The sequence below is a fragment of the Lithobates pipiens genome, unplaced genomic scaffold, assembly GCF_037356315.1.
Source record: "Lithobates pipiens isolate NorthernLeopardFrog02 unplaced genomic scaffold, aLitPip1_a1.2 Scaffold_16, whole genome shotgun sequence".
Classification (NCBI taxonomy): Eukaryota; Metazoa; Chordata; class Amphibia; order Anura; family Ranidae; genus Lithobates; species Lithobates pipiens.
Genome location: NW_027507748.1, coordinates 568,847,025 through 568,867,200, shown reverse-complemented (window position 1 = coordinate 568,867,200; position 20,176 = coordinate 568,847,025). Strand labels below are relative to the sequence as shown.

Here is a 20,176-nt window from a genome sequence, read left to right as displayed (position 1 = left end):
GGCCTTTGTCGGTCCTGGATTTTTCCTAATCTGGCAGATGCAGTCCAGCATTCCCACATAATAACAGTTTACCGCTTGTATCTATCTCGTTTGTTTCACCGAGTGTTCTCGTGTTTTTTGCTTCTGGAAGAATGGCCAAACATTCCCATAGACACACTCCTAAACCTTAGGGACAGCCTTCCAAGAAGAGTTGAAGCTGTTATAGCTGCAAAGGGTGAGCCAACGCAATATTGAACCCTACGGACTAAGACTGGGATGCCATTAAAGTTCATGTGCGTGTAAAGGCAGGGGTTCCAATACAATTGGTAATATAGTGTGTGTGTGTGTGTAATAAATATATATATATATATATATATATATATATATATATATATATAATATAGTGTGTGTATGTGTGTATATATATATATATATGTGTGTGTGTGTGTGTGTATTTATATATATATATATATATATATATGTATATATATATATATATGTGTATATGTATATGTATATATATATATATATATATATATATATATATATATATATATATATATATATATATATATATATATATATATATATATATATATATAGTGTGTGTGTGTGTATATATATATATAATGTGTATATACATACATACATTTATACACAGTATATATAGTACTCGGCATAAATTAGTACATCCCCCACCCCCCCCCCAGTTCTCGTTGAGATCCAGGTTGTCTGGTTGGCCTGTTTTGTTGTTGGCTGCCTCACCCCTCATGTTTGGCACTGCTATGGGACATCCCTGTGGTTCTGAATAAGGAAGCACTGTGTCTGTCAATGAACAAGTGAGAAAATAGGATTTTTTACTTGCCGTAAAACCCACTTCTCTGAGTTCATTGACAGACACAGCACCCACCCCTCTATGGAATTTTTAATGCTTCTGACACTGCTTGTGACACAACTAAAGGCCTATAGCAGAGAGAGGTGTGTATATCACCTAGGGCTGCCCGTGGGTTTTTTTTTTTCAGCCTAGTGTTGTACTCCTTTAGGGGGCTATGTAACCCTATGGTTCTGAATAAGGAAGCACCGTGTCTGTCAATGAACTCAGAGAAAAGGATTTTACGGTAAGTCAAAAATCCTATTTTTAGATAACAAAATCCTTTTTTTTTTTTCACAGTCAGAAAAGGTTTTATTGAGAATATGTTCAGGTTTACAATTAGCATAGAATTATAAATGTTACCAACAACGGAATGTATACAAACATTGATACAGATAGGTAGCATTACATTGCTGTAACCTAATATCTCATTAGAACAAGGAATGAGAGCAAAAACACAAACAAAATCCTAATTAACAAGAATACAACTACAGGTGAGTCGAATTATTCATTAAACAAGTGACCAACAGACAGTGGTTTATAAAAGGGTTTTACTTAACAAAGCGAACCCCTTTCCATTTCATGCTGTCAGCAATGGCACCACATGGAAAAGAAATGTCACAAGGTCCAAGAAAGAAAATAATGTCTTTACACAAGAAAGGTGAAGGCTACAAAAGATCAGTAAAGCTTTACTTATCAGTCAGAATACTGTAGCAAAAGTGATACAGTAAGTGATAATGTAACAAAAATCGAATGGCAACCATCTCCCAGAGACGTCCAAGCCATCCACGGAAGTGAACACCTCGACAGGAGCGTCTTCTGATGAGAAGGCTTGAAGAAAATCGCTGTTCAAGTTCACTGCAGTTAGCTAAAGAAGTAGAAAGCCAAACTGGGGTGATTGTTTCCTGTGACACAATATGGCATACACTGCAGATAAATGGCATCCATTGGTGTCCTCCACAAAGGAAGCCTCTTCTAAAGCCGATGCATAAAATAGCCTGCCTAGAATTTGCCAGAACCCATGCTAAAAAAGAAGACAACTACTGGAATTCTGTAGTCTGGAGTGATGAGACCAAGATAAATGTTTTTGGAACTGATGGCTTCAAAACTGTTGCGGGGGGAGTGGGGGAGTGCAACAAAAAAATGCATAGTGCCTACAATGAAACATGGTGGCAGTGTCCTCCTGTGCTGCTGGTGTTGGGGAGATGCATTTTACTGATGGTATCATGAATTCACAGATGTACTGCTCTATATTGAAAGAGAAGACGCTACCATCACTCTGCCCTTGGTCATCATGCACTTTTCCCACATGTCAATGATCCAAAACACATCTAAGGCCACTGTTGCATTGCTGAAGAACACGGTGAAAGTGTTTCAGTGGCCAAGTATGTCTCCTGATCTGAACCCAATCGAACACCTATGGGAAATTCTAAAGAGACAAGTTGAGCATCACTCTCCATCCAGGCTCTAAAAGAGCTCGTTCTTGAAGAATGGAAAAAGATAGATGTTGCAATATATCGCAAACTTGTTCATTCCATGCTTGGAAGACCTGGTGCTGTCCTCACAATACAAATCATGGAGGTCATACAAAATACTAGTAGGTTTTTTTGTGGGTGTATTCATTTTTGCATCAACTAATTTGAGAAAAACTGAAGATTCTCTAATACAAATTATATTATTAACCTTACTTTCATGTAATGAGCAAAATAAATGTTCTATAAAACTCCATTCGTAAAAATTTTGGAAATTGTTCTTGTATTCATTGAGATATTGATCAAAAGCTTACTTTTCAAAAGGGTTGTACTCATTTATGCTGAGGTGTGTGTGTGTGTGTGTGTGTGTGTTTCATGTTGTTCCCCTCATTTCCTGTCCATGCTGTATAGATGTAAGACAGAAGAGGAAGCAAGTGGAAATATCCTCAATATGGACATGCTGTGGCTTTCAAAACGAGGAAGGGCTTCTTACTCACTCACCCTATGCTAGTATAAGTACCATTTTTCTGATCCTACCATATAGTATAACTACCAGTGTGATTTGATAAAAACAGCCTACGGCTTATGGATTTGCTAAAGATCTAACAGTCTTTACCTGCGTGGAAGGATTTAAAAAGCGAGAGGGCATGTATGTGATCACTGCTGTCCATTTCATTGCTGTCAGTGGTGAAGGTCAGATATATTGACTCTGATCTCTGACTGTGACCTATCCTAAACCAAGATGGCCACAGAGAGGAAGTTACTTTGAAGGTTTAAGTACAAAAGATCAGAATGGCTTTCATATCTTTGTACACTTCATTCCTAAATAGGATCACACCACTTTTTGACACCATTATAATCGGATTTGAAAGAATTGCTTTATACTTTACAAAGCCACTTCTATAATTGAGGCAGATCTACATAAATGTGTTAATAGACTAGATTTTAAAATCTATCTGGGTTACGGACACTGGCAGGGCTGTTAATGTTTCCCTGACTTTCCCCTCAAGATAAAACTCTGCAAGCTGTGTTGTCTGCCCTCTAGTGGAATATTAAAGGCACATCTAGTATACTGCAGTGTATTAATTCCGCATAAGATGTTTACGCACTGTATATTATTTAGTTTTATATTTTTAATCTTTTAACCTTTTTTGCTAAATTTTTTTATTTATTTTTTTACAGAAAAACTTTGGAGACATTTCTCCGCGGCTAAAGCTCAAACATGATTTGCATTGTAAGAATTTTTCATGGTTTCTCGAAAATATCTACCCAGAGATGTTCATACCAGACCTCTCACCAACTTATTTTGGTGCTGTAAGTATTTTATTGCTCAGATGATAAAGAGGAACAGTGTATACGGCTGTCACCGTGCAGATCTGTTAGGGCTATTTTTTTACACTTGTATTGATTAGTAACACAAATTAAAATGCTAACATGCATTTTTATGTGTTTTGATGCTTTTGGGATGCGTTTTTGAAGCATTGAAGATGCTAGGAAAATTCCCTGTGTGTGTGTGTTGGTTTTCTATTTGTTTTAAAGGGGCTCAGTGGTACCTGGGCTCAATAGCACCCCCAACTCAGTAATACCCCTACTCTGCAGATCCCCCGCTCAGTAGTTCCATTCAGCAGATCCCCTGCTCATTAATATCCCCACCTTTGCTGATCTCCCCAGTGTGTAGTACCCCCCAGCTCTGCTGATTCCCTGCTCAGTAGTTCTCCCAGCTCTGCTGATATTTTGGTTGGCTGATCCTCCTCACTTCTCACTATTTTGCTCCCATGCTGTGCACCAAGTGTAATATCTGACTGTTTCTTCTGCTCCTGTTTCCCAGCTCTGCTGCATCTCCACTGCGCAGTCTCCTCTTTCTGATCACGGCTCAAGTCCTGTTTTATTGCTTTCTTGGTGCACACCACATGTGTCATATGCTACTTTCTCCATCTCCAGTCTCCCATTTTGGCTGATGCTCAGTCACTCGGTCCTCTCTCTTCGGTCCCCATTCACCTTCCCACATTGCGCACCCCGCTAACCCTTTCACTATTCATTTTATGAAAGCAGAGACCTTGTAGAATAAAATATTGCAGTTGTAGTTTTTTTTATATCACGCTACCATTAAGGAGGAATTCCAGTCAGAAATAAAAATCTCCCCTTTAGGTATTTGTACAATATAATTAACTTTTATATTAAGCACTTTTTGGATTGCTGAAAGCCTGATTGTTAACACTTGTCCAGTCTAGACATTTAGCAACCCCCTCTCTTACACCAACAATATTTGCCCTGTGCAGCCAAATGTGGCTACACATAGGCACATCCTCGTGCCGTTGGTGTTCATTCTCTCAGCCCCGCCCTTTCCCTGCCTTGTCCATTACCCCACATGCTTTCTCATGAATGAGGATACACCATCGTCGTTATTCATGAGAGACAGGGGAAACTTTTAGGGCACTTTTCACACTGGTTCGCTTCAAAACTGGCAGTAAATCGCCTGAGTTAATAAAGTGCTTTTGCTGCTGTGACTCAAAATCTGCACCAAAAATGCTTAGTGGGAACATTTTTGAGGCGTTTCCCATTCATTTCAATGGAGGGTAGTGTTTTTAGTGTGCTTTTTTTTTTTTTTTTTAAGCTCCCCCAACATAATTCAAAGATGCTTCAGTGTGAAAACATTCACTGATTTTTAAGAGGAAGCATTTTTCTTGAGCTTTTCACACAAAGCGCTTGAAAAACTTCTCAGTGTGAAAGGGCTCTAAATTTTTGATAAGTGCATAAGTCTGTTTAGCCCTCTTAGTTGTTATCTTGGAGTACAGAATATTTATTCTCTACATTGTGGGCAGTAGGACAGAGGGCAGGTCTGCGTATTTCAGCAAAAGACACTGGGAGAACTGATGCCACAAAAATGCTGTGTGTTGTCAGCCCACAACAAGACTGTAAGGAGCTGAATGGCAGATCAATGGGTACTTTTCTGTACTAGTAGGGTCTTTAATTGGATGACACATTTTCAAGTTTGTTTTTTTGTTTTGTTTTTTGCCCTGACATACACTTTAGGATTAGAAACGCTGATGCTGCCCTTAGAGTGCTGCACCAGAGTATAAAAAGCCCTTCATCCACAATTCCTCATTTATGCAATTTCTCAATGAACCACATTATAAATGTTTTTTTTATTCCAATGCTTTTCCCTATTTGTAGATTAAAAATGAAGGATCACAGAACTGCCTTGATGTTGGGGAAAATAACCATGGAGGAAAACCACTCATCATGTACCCCTGTCATGGAATGGGAGGAAATCAGGTAAAACGGAATAATAATAACCAGGTAAAATGGAATATATATATATATATATATATATATATATATATATATATATATATATATATATATATATATATATATATATATATATATATATATATATATATATATATATATATTCAAAAAATCAAAATTGGATAGTGCTCATACACTGATGAGAATAAAGTGCTATTAGTGCAAAAAAGGAAAATGCAGCCATATATACATGTAAAGCTGTAAACATTTGCATAAATTATACTTTTCAAGAAAGTGCCAGGTGAAGGAATACAAATTGAATATGTTCAAGTAAAGTGCCAATTATTCTGTGCAAAGCATAAAAACTCAAATAATGTTCATTCAAAATGCCAAATCTTCAAATGTGACATAAAATTGGTGAATGAGGAATCCCAGTTCCAAATAATGGTGACACAGGTGCTTATTTACAGTTCAAAAGCTGCACTCCAATACTTCCTGTAGCAGACCATATGTTCCTTTTGTGAGGAAGAGCCGTGTGGTCTGGTGTCCTATCCTGCCTTGAGACTCCTGACTGCCAGACCAAGACTACATTGCTTTCGGATTTGGCCATACATTAACCCTGCAGAGAAATACTGCGTCATATGAGGAGAGAGCTGATTTACTCATATATTGAGCTTATCATGCCAACCATGAGAATGGAAGGGATGGGAGTCTGGGAAGTTGACATTTACACAGTCACCAGTGGCTACTGAGCACTGACCACTGTATAAATGGCACGAGTCCCAAAAAAGTGTCCAATCTGTCCGTCGCAATGTTGCAGTCCTGCCAAAAATCACAGATCTATTTTGTAGACGCTATAATTTTTGCGCAAAAGAATCAATACATGCTCATTACGATTTTTTTTTTCTTTTTACCAAAAACATGTAGAAAAATACGTATTGGCCTAAACTGATGAAGAAATGTTTTATTTATTTTTTAAATGTGGGATATTTATTATAGCAAAAAGCAAAAAAAAAAAAAAAAAAATATATTCATTATTATTTTTTATTTATTTTTATTTTTTTCCAAAATTGTCGCTATTTTTTTTATTTTATTTTTTATAGCACAAAAAATAAAAACCGCAGAGGTGATCAAATACCACCAAAAGAAAGCTCTATTTGCCGCAAAAGAAAGGACATAAATTTTGTTTGGGTACAATGTTGCACAACCGTGCAATTGTCAGTTAAAGCGACGCAGTGCTGTATTACCAAAAATTACCTGGTCATTAAGGGGGCAAATCCTTCCAGTCCTTAAGTGGTTAAAGGTGTTGCACAGGTACAATGAAAAGATTTGTCATATCATGGAATTAATGTCAAGCATATAAATCACAACTAAAACTTTGTGTTGTAAAAGACCGAACAAAGTGCAAGAAGAAAAACAAAACAATTGTACATAGATGTATAGAGCCCATCATTCAGGTTGTGCTGAAGGCAGGCTTGTTAATTTTGATTATTTGAAAATATATGTTTAAGTATATTCACAGCGCAACACAATTGTTTGATAGTTATGTTTTAGTATTGGGATGCGCAATACAGTGAGTGCAGCTCTTTATTGATCATTCATCACTGTTTTTAGATCACTACACTTGGCACAGATTATTTTCTTTGTTTAGTAACTATAATCTACTCTTAGTGTTTTGTGGTTTTAAAGGATTTCTGTATTTTTAAAATATGTAGTGGGGGGTTTACTAAGACAGCAGCAGGGAGAATCTTGAGCAGCTGTGCAGGGCAACTAGCTTCTAACTTTTACATTTTCAAAGCTTAACTGAACAAGGGGAGGTTGACGGGGCACTATGTACAGCTGGTCCAGATTCTCTTTGCTCCAGCTTCAGTAACTCCCCCTCCTCATAATCTCTTTGACTACTATTAATCCAGGGACAAAAACACTACCTTCATGTCTCTTGCACCTGTTGTTTTTTTCATTTTTCTGAGCTTTGAGAACTGTCTTCACAGGCAAAAGTCAGTTTAAGATTGCATTTACAGTCACCCTGTCTGTTTGAGCCCACTGTACAGTGCAGTCTACATGATTTCTGTAGATCAGAACTAAGAACGACAAAGTCCACCTTAGTTCCCTGGAATTGCACTTTATTGGAAAAAAGCAAGAGTATAGGTGATACTCCTCTATACACTAGCTTGTACTCAGAGTCACTCTGTGGATGATGAGGAAAGGAACAAAGAGCAACAAGGAAAAAAGACCTGAAGTGTGCCAAAGGTCACGTGGTCAGTATGCCTAAAGGGGGCATACCCAAGTATGAAATGTAAAGAATGAAATTAAAAGAAAAAGGGGAATGGGTGGGTGGGATACGAGACCCGACGTCCAACGAGAAGGAGGCAGAGGAGGGCAGGCTTTATGCAGCCTGACTCCTCCTACAAATACAGGCCCACCCTGCGGTCAGCCTTACACTTGTACTCAGAGTCACTCTGTGGATGGTGAGGAAAGGAACAAAGAGCAACAAGGAAAAAAGACCTGAAGTGTGCCAAAGGCCACGTGGTCAGTATGCCTAAAGGGGCCAAAAAATAACACAGTAGGAAGAAAGCTCAACAACCAGATGACCCAATGAATAACGTCTAACCTTGAGTGGCGGCAAATGAGTTATGCCTTTGCCGCAGAGAAGGAAACGCTAAGAAAGGCAGTAGGCCCCTCCCCTGGCTTCAGGAATCACAAGGCCAGCTAAAGCACCCCCTTGAGCCCAACCCAGCGACCAACACAAGATAAACCTGAGAGTACGTGAACGTCATAAAATGAAACCCACCATGGAAAGTCAGCTAAGCACAGCAGGGAGTCCCCACCGCTGGAGACCTGGATGGCTTCAAACGGAAAAGCCGAAAATAAACAACCTGACAGATCATTCAACCTGAAATGCTGGGACTTAACTGGATACGCCCAGAAAGTGCTGAAGGCTGATACAAGCTGGAGGAGGCAAAAAAAGGAAACTAAAACAAAACAGAAAAGCAAAGGGAACTAGACGTTTCACCATCAGGACTGGAAACCTAACCTGGAAACATGCCAAGCAGTGTCATGGGCTTTCCTGGAATTTAAAACAAAACCCAATGATCAAGGCTGCAGTGCCAACCAAATGGAAAACCAATCTACCACAACTGGAACTGACAAGAAAGTGCGTCACTGGAAACCGGCTTCTGAGACCCGAGCCTACAGATACTAGCCTGGGCCCCGTGATCCACGAAAGCCCCTGAGCCAGTAGAAACCGTGGATCAGTGAAAACCTGACTAACCAAACTTCCATGACCCAGGACAACTCCTGGCCGGAGACGCAGCTAGGAAATTAAAGTAAATAGTGAGGAATGGCACCCAACTGATCAGGAACACAACTAGCGAGAGAATCGTGATCAAACAAAAATACCTGCGACAAAAACGAAACCTGCGATAAGGAAACGTGACTGAACGAAAACATGAGAAGCGTGAACTGATCACCGTGAGCGGCTTAAGAACCGCGGCTGCTAGAAAACACGACCTGCCTAGGAAATGCAGGCTTCACAAATTGATGAAAAACACAAAAGAAAACCCTGGGGGGTACACAAGAGAAAAGAAAAGCATAAGACACAAAACGTGCGGCATATCGGAATATGTAAGAACACGAGAAAAGGCAAGAAAACACGAGAAACAAAAGAAACATGGGAAACGCGAGAAGATGCATGAGACACGTAAATAGCATCAGACACGTACAATACATCCGACACTAACAAGCATGAGGAACGTAAAAAACCTGAGAATCATGAAACTACACAAGGGTAATGACATGAAAGGCATGAGACATGAAACGTGCGGCACATGGGAAATACGGAAGGAAACATGTGAATACGTCAAAACCATCAGAAAATGCTAGAAAAACATGGGGAAACGTCAGAAACAAGGGAAACACAAGAAGTTGCATCACGTAAATAACAGCCATGAACAATACATCCGATACGTGAATTGCATGAGAAACGTAAAAAACCCTGATAACCAAAAATTTATGAGCACCATAAAAGCGCAAGAACTGTAAGTCGTTTAAAAACCGTCAACTGCCAGCAAAACACACGAGAACGCAATTGTATGAGAAACTGTAAAATTGCATGGAAAACCATCAAATGTATGAGAAACACCAACTTCATATGTAAATCACATGAGACCTAAATCACATGAAAAACAAAATTGCGTAAGAACCGTAACTTCAAGAAACACCAACTGCATGGAAACCGTGAATTGCATAAACTGAAATGCCTGGGAAAACGGCAATTGCATGTAAAACCGTACAACGAGTGAGAAACGTGCGTGAAAACAAAGCATGAGAACGTCAAATCGAACGAGAACATAATCGCATGAGAACGTAAAACGAAACGAGAACATAACATGCATGAGAACGTAAACTAAACGAGAACATGAGTGTATGAAGATGTTAAAATGAAACAAGAACATGAGTGCATGAGAACGTAAAACGAAACGAGGACATGAGAACGTAAAATGAAACGAGGACATAACTGCATGAGAACGCAAAACATGAAATGCCAAAAAAGCATGAAACGCAAAATGCATAACGCTGGAAAGCGATAGAGAAACCTGGAAAGCGATAGAGAAACCTGGAAAGCGATAGAGAAACCTGGAAAGCGATAGAGAAACCTGGAAAGCGATAGAGAAACCTGGAAAGCGATAGAGAAACCTGGAAAGCGATAGAGAAACCTGGAAAGCGAGAGAAAACCTGGAAAGCGAGAGAAAACCTGGAAAAGGAGAGAAAACCATAAAAAAGCATGAGAAACCGTAGTTGCATGAACCGTCAACTGTACCACGGGAATACGTCAGAACCACCGGAAACGTCAGAAAATGCTATAAAAAACATGGGGAAACGTCAGAAACATGGGAAACGCAAGAAGTTGCGTGAGACAGGTAAATAACATCTAACACGTAAATTGCCTGAGAAATTTACCATGCCTGAGAACCATAAATTCATGAGAACCATAAATGCGTAAGAACTGTACATTGTTTAAAAACCGCCAACCGCCTGCAAAACGCACGAGAAACGCAATTGCATGAGAAACCGTAAAATTGCATGGAAAACCATCAATTTTATGAGAAACAACAACTTCATAAGAAAAGTAAATCACGTGACAGACCCAAATCGCATGAAAAACAAAATTGCGTAAGAACCGTAAGCAACGTGCTTGAAACCAACAAGCATGAGAACGTCAAATTGAATGAGAACGGAAAACGAAATGAGAACATAACTGCATGAGAATGTAAATGAACGAGAACATAACTGCATAAAAACTTAAAACGAAACAAAACATAACTGCATGAAAACGCAAATGCAAGAAACGCAAATGCCTGAAGATGCAACTGCCTGAGAAACGCAACTGCTCGAGAAAACGCAACTGCTCGAGAAAACGCAACAGAAAGACACGCAACTGCAAGAAGATGCAAATGCATGAAAACGCAAATGCATAACGTAACTGCTTTGAGAACGTGACCGATATGAAAACGTGAATGACCTGAGACCGGAAACGCATGGGACCGAATCGCATGGGAAAACCATAAAATGCACCAGAACGTAAACCTGCATGAGAAAACTGTGCATAGCACGGGAACATGAATGGCATGAGAATATTATTGCACCAGAACGCCACGTGGAGCTCAGGCGGGGGGGCACGCCACGTGGAGCTCAGGCGGGGGGGCACGCCACGTGGAGCTCAGGCGGGGGGGGGGGCACGCCACGTGGAGCTCAGGCGGGGGGGGCACGCCACGTGGAGCTCAGGCGGGGGTTGGGCACGCCACGTGGAGCTCAGGCGGGGGTTGGGCACGCCACGTGGAGCTCAGGCGGGGGTTGGGCACGCCACGTGGAGCTCAGGCGGGGGTTGGGCACGCCACGTGGAGCTCAGGCGGGGGTTGGGCACGCCACGTGGAGCTCAGGCGGGGGTTGGGCACGCCACGTGGAGCTCAGGCGGGTGAGGGGGGAGGCCCGCCCTGTGGAGCTCAGGCGGGGGGGCATATATAACAAGTAATCAAAAGAAATTAAAATAAAGGCATTTTTTTTTTTTTTCCCGGACAACAAAACATTTTAGTAATGTTCCGTGGTGACAGGTTCCCTTTAATCCATAAGCATAATATTTGCACAAACGATACAAGCTTCATTTAAATTGATTTCCTCAGTTAAGGTGGTGTAAGAAAATTCACATAGTATTGTATTGTGGTGAGTTTGGGTTTATTTGTGGTTAGCTTCAAATCCATGTCCAGGATTTTACCACAAGCAACCCCTGTACCACCCCCCCCTCCCAGAAGAACCATACCATGCCTAAAAAAAGTACAGTTTTGTTTTCCATCTAAATTCATACTTCCAGAACTCCCCCTTTAAGCACTGGTCAGCTAAGAAACCGACCAATAACATCTGTACTCAGCCAGGCCGGAACACCTGTGAGGGGAGAGGGGAAGCCGCCGGCGGTCGATCCCTCCCCCCCACCAGGAGAACCGGGCGGTACACTGCCCATGTGAGGGGGGGGGGAGGGAGGGGAGCCAGCGACGGCCGCTCACCTCCCCCCCGCCAGGAGAAACGGCCGTCACTCTGCATATGTGAAGAGGGGGGGGGGGGGAGCCGGCGACGGCCGAATGCCTCCCCCTCCCCCCCAGGAGAAACGGCGGGTGCCCTGCATATACGAGGGGGGGGGGGGGGGAAGGGGGAGCCGGTGACGGCCGAATACCTCCCCCTCCCCCCGCCAGGAGAATCGGCGGGCACAAGCTCCCCAGTGGATAAGCGCTACTGCAGAAATACACGGAGGAAGCCTGGGACAGAAACCTCCCTCCCCTCCAGCCGAGGCGGGCGGGAGAAAGCCTCCCCCGTGCAGACAGCCGCCGGCGGGTGAAGCGCCCCCTCCGCAGCACCACATGGGGGAAACCTGTGGCTGGCACAGCGGGAGGAGGCGGGTGGTCGGCACCTGGAGAAAGAGGCGGGCAGAAAGAAGGCTCTCCCGTGCAGACAGAAGCTGCCGGCGGGAGAACCCCCCCACCCACAGATGCCCATAAAACTGAGCCGGCGGGGGGCCACAAGCACCCCCGTCCATGAACACCAGAGCAGTATAATCTCCTCCTCCGACCCGCCGGAAGTGACGTCAGCCATACGAGACCCGACGTCCAACGAGAAGGAGGCAGAGGAGGGCAGGCTTTATGCAGCCTGACTCCTCCTACAAATACAGGCCCACCCTGCGGTCAGCCTTACACTTGTCTTAATGTCATCAGTGCCAGGAGCCATAACCGAGTATGTTTAGAGTATGCATGTGGGCTTTTTTTGAAACTACCAGCTTTACTTAAAACTCTACTTGTAGGCTGCAATGATACAGTTCAGTCATTTTAGCTCCTACTTTTCATCTTCCCAGGCATAGCTTTACAGGTAGGAGTCCATAATAGTAAAGGCCTTAGCAGGTAGTTTAGCAGGTGTCGATTTGAAGGTTACATTCTCATCTGGTCTGGACCTTCACCCCTTTCCCATGCAGTCCCGTTTTTTCCCAGCGCCTGGCCTTCCCCCTGTTTTTAACGCAGGACAGGGAGGAAGGCAGAACCCAAAAAGCCTGGGAAACCAGCAGACCTAAAGTTATTTGTTCCCCCATCTGGGCAACCCATGTTCACAGTAAGCCACCTTGTTGGTACCTGGCTACATGTATAAGTATGATGTCAGAATGGCCTCCTTTTTTTTTGTGTTTTTTTTTTTCATTGTTGCCAGGTTGAGCTGTCCTTCTGTGTCATTCACTGCTCTATCTGCTAGTACGGCCATCTTCTGCGCTACTTTTTCTAGGTTCCCAACAATATTTCAGTCCTTAGGAGGCCACATATGATGTAACACCTTTGCATACATGCAGGAGTTACTTCATCCATGATATCCAACATCATTCATGGCATCTTACAGTGACTGTATACGTTGCACTATCTATTAGCTCACCAAAGATAGAATTTTCTTTAGGACATAACATAAATACAGTTATTTTAATTTAGGGACACAAATGCAATCTCAATTCCATACTTCTATTACAGTATCTAGTTTCTGTTCTTTATACTAGCATGCTTTTTACTAACTCCACTGCTTATTTTTTTTTAGTACTTTGAATATACTACGCAGAAAGAACTGCGACATAATATTGGGAAGCAGCTGTGCTTGCGCTCCAAATACAGTCCAGGACCGGTGGAGCTTGGAGAGTGTCAGTACAAAGGAAAAGGGACCACTGTTCCAGGAAACGAGGAGTGGGAATTGACAAAGGTAACCTGTTTTTCCTAATCAAGCTTGCAGTAGATGTAGCTCACTATAGGAGGGAATCTGCAAGGATCTCAGAAAACCTAGCACACTAGAAGAAGAGTAAATGATGCAAAAACAAGGCAAGCTATGGATGTGACTGCACATTGTATGCAATGCTGCCTATATTTACCATTCACTCTCCTTCATTGTATGTTTCTTCATGCCGCCTCTAAATTAAAAAAAAATGCTCCAGTCTTGGTCAAAAGCCCTAGCCCATGAGGTGCTGTGCAGAAAAAAAAGCCAAAAGGTTTTGTGGCCCAGTGCAGTTTCTTTATCTTGCATCACAGGACACAGAGCCGGTTGTTACTTGGTTATACACCATCTCTAGGTGAATGGACACTGGTAGATCAGAATAATCAAACAGGAAGTTCTCCCCTATATAACCCCTCTTACACAGGAATTGCTTCAGTTTTTTTGCCAGTGTCTATAAAGTGGTGGTCACTGAAACCAGCAGAAATCTGGTAGGCTAAGTGAACCTCTTGGGACTGTGTGGGTCTGCCACAGAGTCGTCAGTCTTTTCTCTTGCATTGGCTCTTGGAGCAGAAGTTATGGGCTCATTATTATGAGACAATTAAATGGTAGCAGTTCCAAAACCAAATAGGGACATGAGGTCTATCTTAAGATCTCAAGCCACTGAGCATCCTTCTATTTCAGATAGGCTAGATCTGTTCAGGGATGACCTCTCTGCAAGAGGTAGATTTCAGGGTCCATAATCATCTGTAAAGGCACGTCTTCATGTGGCGGTTTGTTTCCAGGATCATCAATGATTTCTGTATTTGCAGCGCAAAGTCGTGTTTTTTTTTTTGTTTGTTTTTTTTTTTTTGTGAAACTTCCCTTTGGGTTGGCCACAGCTGTGGAGGGTTCACAAAGCATCGTGCTGAAGACACCTAATAATCGTTACTTCAATAATCTTTGCCAAGGAAGCAGTCGATTTTCCAGGGGATCCTTCGATATATTTCTACAGGAGGAAGCTGTGTTTAGGTCAAAGCATATTCCCTGCATACAGTCCTACTCCAGGTCTTTGGTAGAGGATCATTCTCTGTCTGCAACTTGAAGATCTGGGTATTGGATTTTCGGAAGGCTCTGTTCCTGGGGTGTTGCTGAGCAAAAATCAGTGGTCGATATTCTTCCTTTTCAGGAATTTGGAAGATAACCACTGATGCCGGTCTCTCGAGTTTGAGGGTGGCTACAGTTCAGTGGGCTTGGTCTCCACAGGAGAGAATACTGTCCATCAATATCTTGGAACTTTTGGCCAGTACGCATTGCTCTGGATTATGGGACAAACCAGTTGTAGGTTCAATCAGGAAATGCAGGCATATATATCAACCACCAGGGTGGCACCAGAGGTCATGCAACTCAGGGAGGTGAACCACAGTGCTGTCTCTATCACCAATACATATTCCAGGGATAGAATACTGGCAGGGGGAACTCTGTGGGTGAATCTACTAGATTCCAAGTTCTACAACAAGTTGGGACAGGAGTGTGCATGACGAGAGTCCCACTGCCAATAGGGGTAGATGTACTGGTAACAGCTTAGGGATCTGTTCTCCCTTATTTGACGGTTTTCCTCTGTTTTGGCTTCTGCCACATCTTTGGCGAAGAAACCAGGAGGTGGTAACACTGATATTAGTGTTGGCCGAATTAGCCCAGGAAGACTTGGTACACTGACATAGCGAGTCTTGCGGGGGTTGCTCCTTGGACACTCCCAGTCCAGCAGGACCTAATGGTCTTGAGTCCTTTATCCCAGCACTTTTGAGTCCCTGGAAGCCAGCTTTGGGGGAACTTCAATTACAGGACTTGAATTTATTTTTTTCCTGTGGTGAAGCCAGGAAGTGGAACCCGCAGAAATATGTTTCTCCAATTGGTAGGGGAAAGATTGGCCTTAAGTACCGTTAAGGGTCAGAGTTCATCCCTATCCATTATTTTGCAGAGGCCGTTGTTTCTCACTCCTTGATTCATATTTTAGAGGTTGTTCAGGTGCTCAAAATCTACTTGAGTTGAGTGACACAGGTTAGGCATCCTGGTTTGTACTGCCAGAAGAGCCCAGGAAGGCAGGCGGCATCCAGGTCAAATATTTAGCAGTGGATCTGCCAGTTTATCAATGATGCCTATGGTTTAGGGCAAAATTCCGTTTTTTTTTTCTGGGGAGAGATTCTCTAACAGGTGTGGGGGTGTATCTTGGGCCACCAGTCACAGGTGCCAGTGGCTCAGGTGTGCAAGACCACTATTTGGTCTTTGGTTTATACAGCTACAGATTTTCTTACCAGGTGGATGTCAATAATGTGGAGGATACTGCCTTTGGCCTCAGCGTATTACAAATAGAGTAGGTCCTTCTCTGGTGGCAGTTTCTATAATGGTGTTCCTCTCGAGGCTCTGTGTCCTGTGATGTACGATAAAGAAAATAGGATTTTTTTCGTCATAGTAGTTACCTGTAAAATCCTTTTCTTTGAGTACATCACAGAACACAGAGGCCCCTCCCCTCTTTTGGGAATTTATTGCTTGCTACAAAACTGAAGTGCTTTCTGTGTAGGAGGGGTTATATAGGGGAGGACTTCCTGTTTAATTGTTCTGATTGATCTACCAGTGTCCATTCACTTATAGATGGCGTATAACCCAAGTAGTTATTATAATAACCAGCTTTGTGTCCTGTGATGTACTCAAAGAAAAGGATTTTACAGGTAAGTATAACGAAAAAAATCCTATTTCACAGTGGGGTCCCATACCCATAGTGTTACTCCAGCACCCCCCAGGCACAATTCCCAGGGGGCAACAATGGTAACTGATAAGACAAAGTTATAAGGTCACCTGTTTTCTGAATAGATATACAGAATTTCTTTTTTTTTATGCACCTCCTAAACGGCTGTAACAAATTATTTTTAATGAATTGTGTGAAAATATAATTAAATGGAGCCAACCTAAACCATACATACAGTATATGTGAAAAACGCAACAGCTGCCCCTTTAAGTTTGAAATGCACTAAATAAACAAAACTTTCCAAATAAAGTAATCTTCTCAAATAAAACTAGTGACCAGTGATTCAGAAACCTGTCTTTCCAGTTATGTGAATTCTTTGATTAATATCCCCAAAAAAACAGATGTCACTATAATTAAGCTTGTATATCACAAAAACGTGTACACAAACAATTATTCAAGCAGCTTAAATATTTTAGAAAAATATGCAAAAAATAAAAAAAGTTCTTTGTAATATTCAACAACAAAGTCCAGTGTTTCCATTGCACTGCACAGACAAGATCGGCACGTTCAGGGTGATGTGGCCATAGGCTTTTAGCCTACTGCACCTGGTAATCCCAGACAGTCTCCCATCCAGGTACTAACCAAGTCCAACCCTGCTTAGCTTTCGAAATCAGGCGTGATAGGATGCATTTAAGGTGATGGTGGCTGTAGGCTTTAGCCGGCAGCACCTGATATTTCCAGGCGGTCTTCCATCCAGGTACTAACCAGCCTCGAAGATCAGATGAGATCCAATTTGCTAGTGGAACGCACACCATGGCTTTTTAAGAGGAATGGATCTTTGGGCTAAGTTTTAACACAGATGAGCTGATCGAGCTCGTGCCATTCTGGGCACTATAACATCTAAGAATTTTTAATAAAACTGTGTTGCACGATCACTGTTATTTTACTTTCTTTGTTATTGATGTTCATCCATATGAGGGGAGTACATGTTGACTGAAGGAGGAAACGCTGATTATGTGAAGAAGCAGTGAAGTTATCATCTGGTCTTTTTGGATAAATAACAAGGCGTCGGTGGCGGCCCATCCATTAGGAGAACACGGGCGCCCCACCCCATCCTTTCTTCGGACCCCCTGAGCTACATACAGGGTGCCGGACTATAGATTCTAATGGCGGGGGTGCGTGTTTTTGAAGCATGTGATTAGGTTCTAATAGGCTTCAAAAAAGGGTGGTCTTGGAGCACAGAGCACTGTGCCCCGATCTCACCCAGCTGTGTGACGATAGCGAATGAATATTAGATATTTCACACTGATCTTCCTCCTGGCCAATCAGGAAGCGGATCATTAGACCCATCACCCGATTGGCTGAAAGGAGATGTGATGCAATTGGCCGCCAGGAGGAGGAGGGAGGAGAGGCTGGGGAACTGAGACCTCTGCAAGGCGTGACTGGTCCAGGGGACCTTAGGGCTCTGGTAAATGCGCATCACTGGCAGTGGAGCACTTTTTGTGTTGTGTGATAGAATCACTCATATAGAAGCATGGTCGATGGGCAGAAGTTTACCAAGTGCAATAACACTAGACTTAAAGGACTTTATTTATTTTTCAAAAACATTTACACTGTTTGAATATTGTTTGTTTACACATTTGTTATATGTATACATTTAATTACAGTGGCATGTTTTTTGTGGGATATTAATCAAAGAATTCACATGTCTGGAAAGTTTCTGAAACACAGCTCACTAGTTTTATTTGAGGAGATTAGTGTGCATTTATTTGGAAAACATTTGTATTGATCTATTTAACAGATCAAAGGAATTGTATAATAGGAGTTCATGATTATAGGGTGCTTAAGGTGTTTGTAAACCCTAACACTCTACCCTAAAGCCTGGACTGAAAAAAAAAAAGAACTGAGGAGCTTGCAAAGAGGTTGTATACCAACGATGCAATGTTAGTATAGCAATCTCCCCACTGAGTGCCCCCGCTAGAACATACCGGTTAGTGATCGCAGCCATTGGCTGAGAGCGCTGATCAGATGCCGATCAGCTGCTGGTTTTCTAGCAAGCTTGTTTGATGGAAGCTGGCTGTGAGATCGACTTCTGTCAAACCAGGACCTGTACACATTGTCCGAATGTTGGCTGGTATCTACTATACCAACTGATTTTGGCCAATATTTGGCCCCCGTGTATGTGGCTTTAGTCTATAATCCCAAATTTATAACTATTCATTTAAGTTGCCTAATGCTAAAAAAAAGTATTTGTTTTCCAGGATCGTTTACTAAAAAACACTGGCTCTCAACTGTGTCTATGTTCCCGGGGAGAACATCCATCCACTACCCACTGTAATCCTGGAGATGTACACCAGCGCTGGGGTTTTAGCTAATTCACATCATGCTCAGTGACTGCTACATGAGGGCTTAATCTCTGCAGTGCCTTCTTATCCCCTGGATACAAATGAGGAAAGTGCTCATATCTCAGAGTTACCACTGGACAGGAAGCCTTTAAAACGTGTTGACCTTTTAAAATGTTTACAACTTAGATCAGTGCCTTGAAAGAAGTGAAAATAACCAAATGAACACCTTTTCCTTTTAAAATAAGCTTTCATAAAGCTGGGTGTTGGTGTTCCCTTTAACTTCATTTATGGATTTCAAAGAGAGGTTTGGACAAGCCAGATTTGCACTAGTTGTTCTCCAACACTACAGAAGTGTACAACATCCATCTAGTGGTTTTATCCTCGATTTCATTTGAAAAATGCTGCACTTGTTTATATATAGCAATCATTACGGTAGTCAAATCGATCTGCAGTGAATCTATTGCTGCCATTGACAGATTTCAGTATATGCTAAAGAATCTTGCTGGGATTTGTATCCACACAACAGTTTTGACCTCAAGTTGTCTAAATATGACAAGATTACTGTAAGGTTGCACAAAATCCAGACTGGACTGGTTTTCTTCTGCTCGGCCAATTAACAATCTGTGCAAAAAAGTGGAATTTTACATGATTCTTCTAGCAAGAAATGAGCACCGCCTGACTGCTATGAAGCTTTTTTGAATCATGAATCTTGTGAGATCTACTGTGATTTAATCGATTTTGATATGCAGATCTATGTATTTTTATAGTCTTTGCACAGCACCAAGGCCTTTTATCTAAAAAGGCAAAGAGCAATAACCCTAACAACCTGTCATATTTTTCCATTCCTAATCCGACGGCAATAATGTTCTGTGTGATGGATTAAACTGTTTGCTCATCACTGTTTCTTTATGCACTGCTTATGTCTTCAACTGTAGCAGAATGGAAGGTCAAATGCATTTTGGATGTTGATTTTTCAAACCAATGTCAGAACTGTGATAATTTCCTAGTTTATATTTAGGCAGGGATTTTCTTTTCTTAGTTGCATTCTTTGGGACATGGTTTCTAACGTGACCTCTTGCTTTGTCTAAAAATCTACGAAGCTGATTTAACTTTTTTTAAATTGGCCTTGCCCAAATGCTTGTATGCAATTATTTTCATAAGTGTCTGCTTTTATGAAATGTTTAGTTGCTTCACTCTTACCTGCATTAAAACCTCTTAACCCCTTTACAGTTTAGCATATGCTAATGCTAGAATC

General features: G+C 41.9%; 1 protein-coding gene across 4 annotated transcripts in view; it reads left to right on the top strand.

Annotated features, from left to right (window-relative positions):
- GALNT6 (polypeptide N-acetylgalactosaminyltransferase 6) overlaps positions 1-19,819 on the top strand; it is a 103,891-nt gene extending 84,072 nt beyond the window's left edge. For 3 of the 4 annotated variants that reach the window (XM_077483701.1, XM_077483702.1, XM_077483703.1), the window contains 4 exons: positions 3,505-3,636; positions 5,497-5,622; positions 13,687-13,845; positions 18,838-19,819. In XM_077483701.1, coding sequence (XP_077339827.1) covers positions 3,505-3,636; positions 5,497-5,622; positions 13,687-13,845; positions 18,838-18,951 — 531 coding nt within the window. In that variant the 3' untranslated portion in view covers positions 18,952-19,819. The remainder of the gene's footprint in view (positions 1-3,504; positions 3,637-5,496; positions 5,623-13,686; positions 13,846-18,837) is intronic. The other variant, XM_077483704.1, reaches the window with a different exon arrangement.
- Positions 19,820-20,176: the final 357 nt, after the last annotated feature.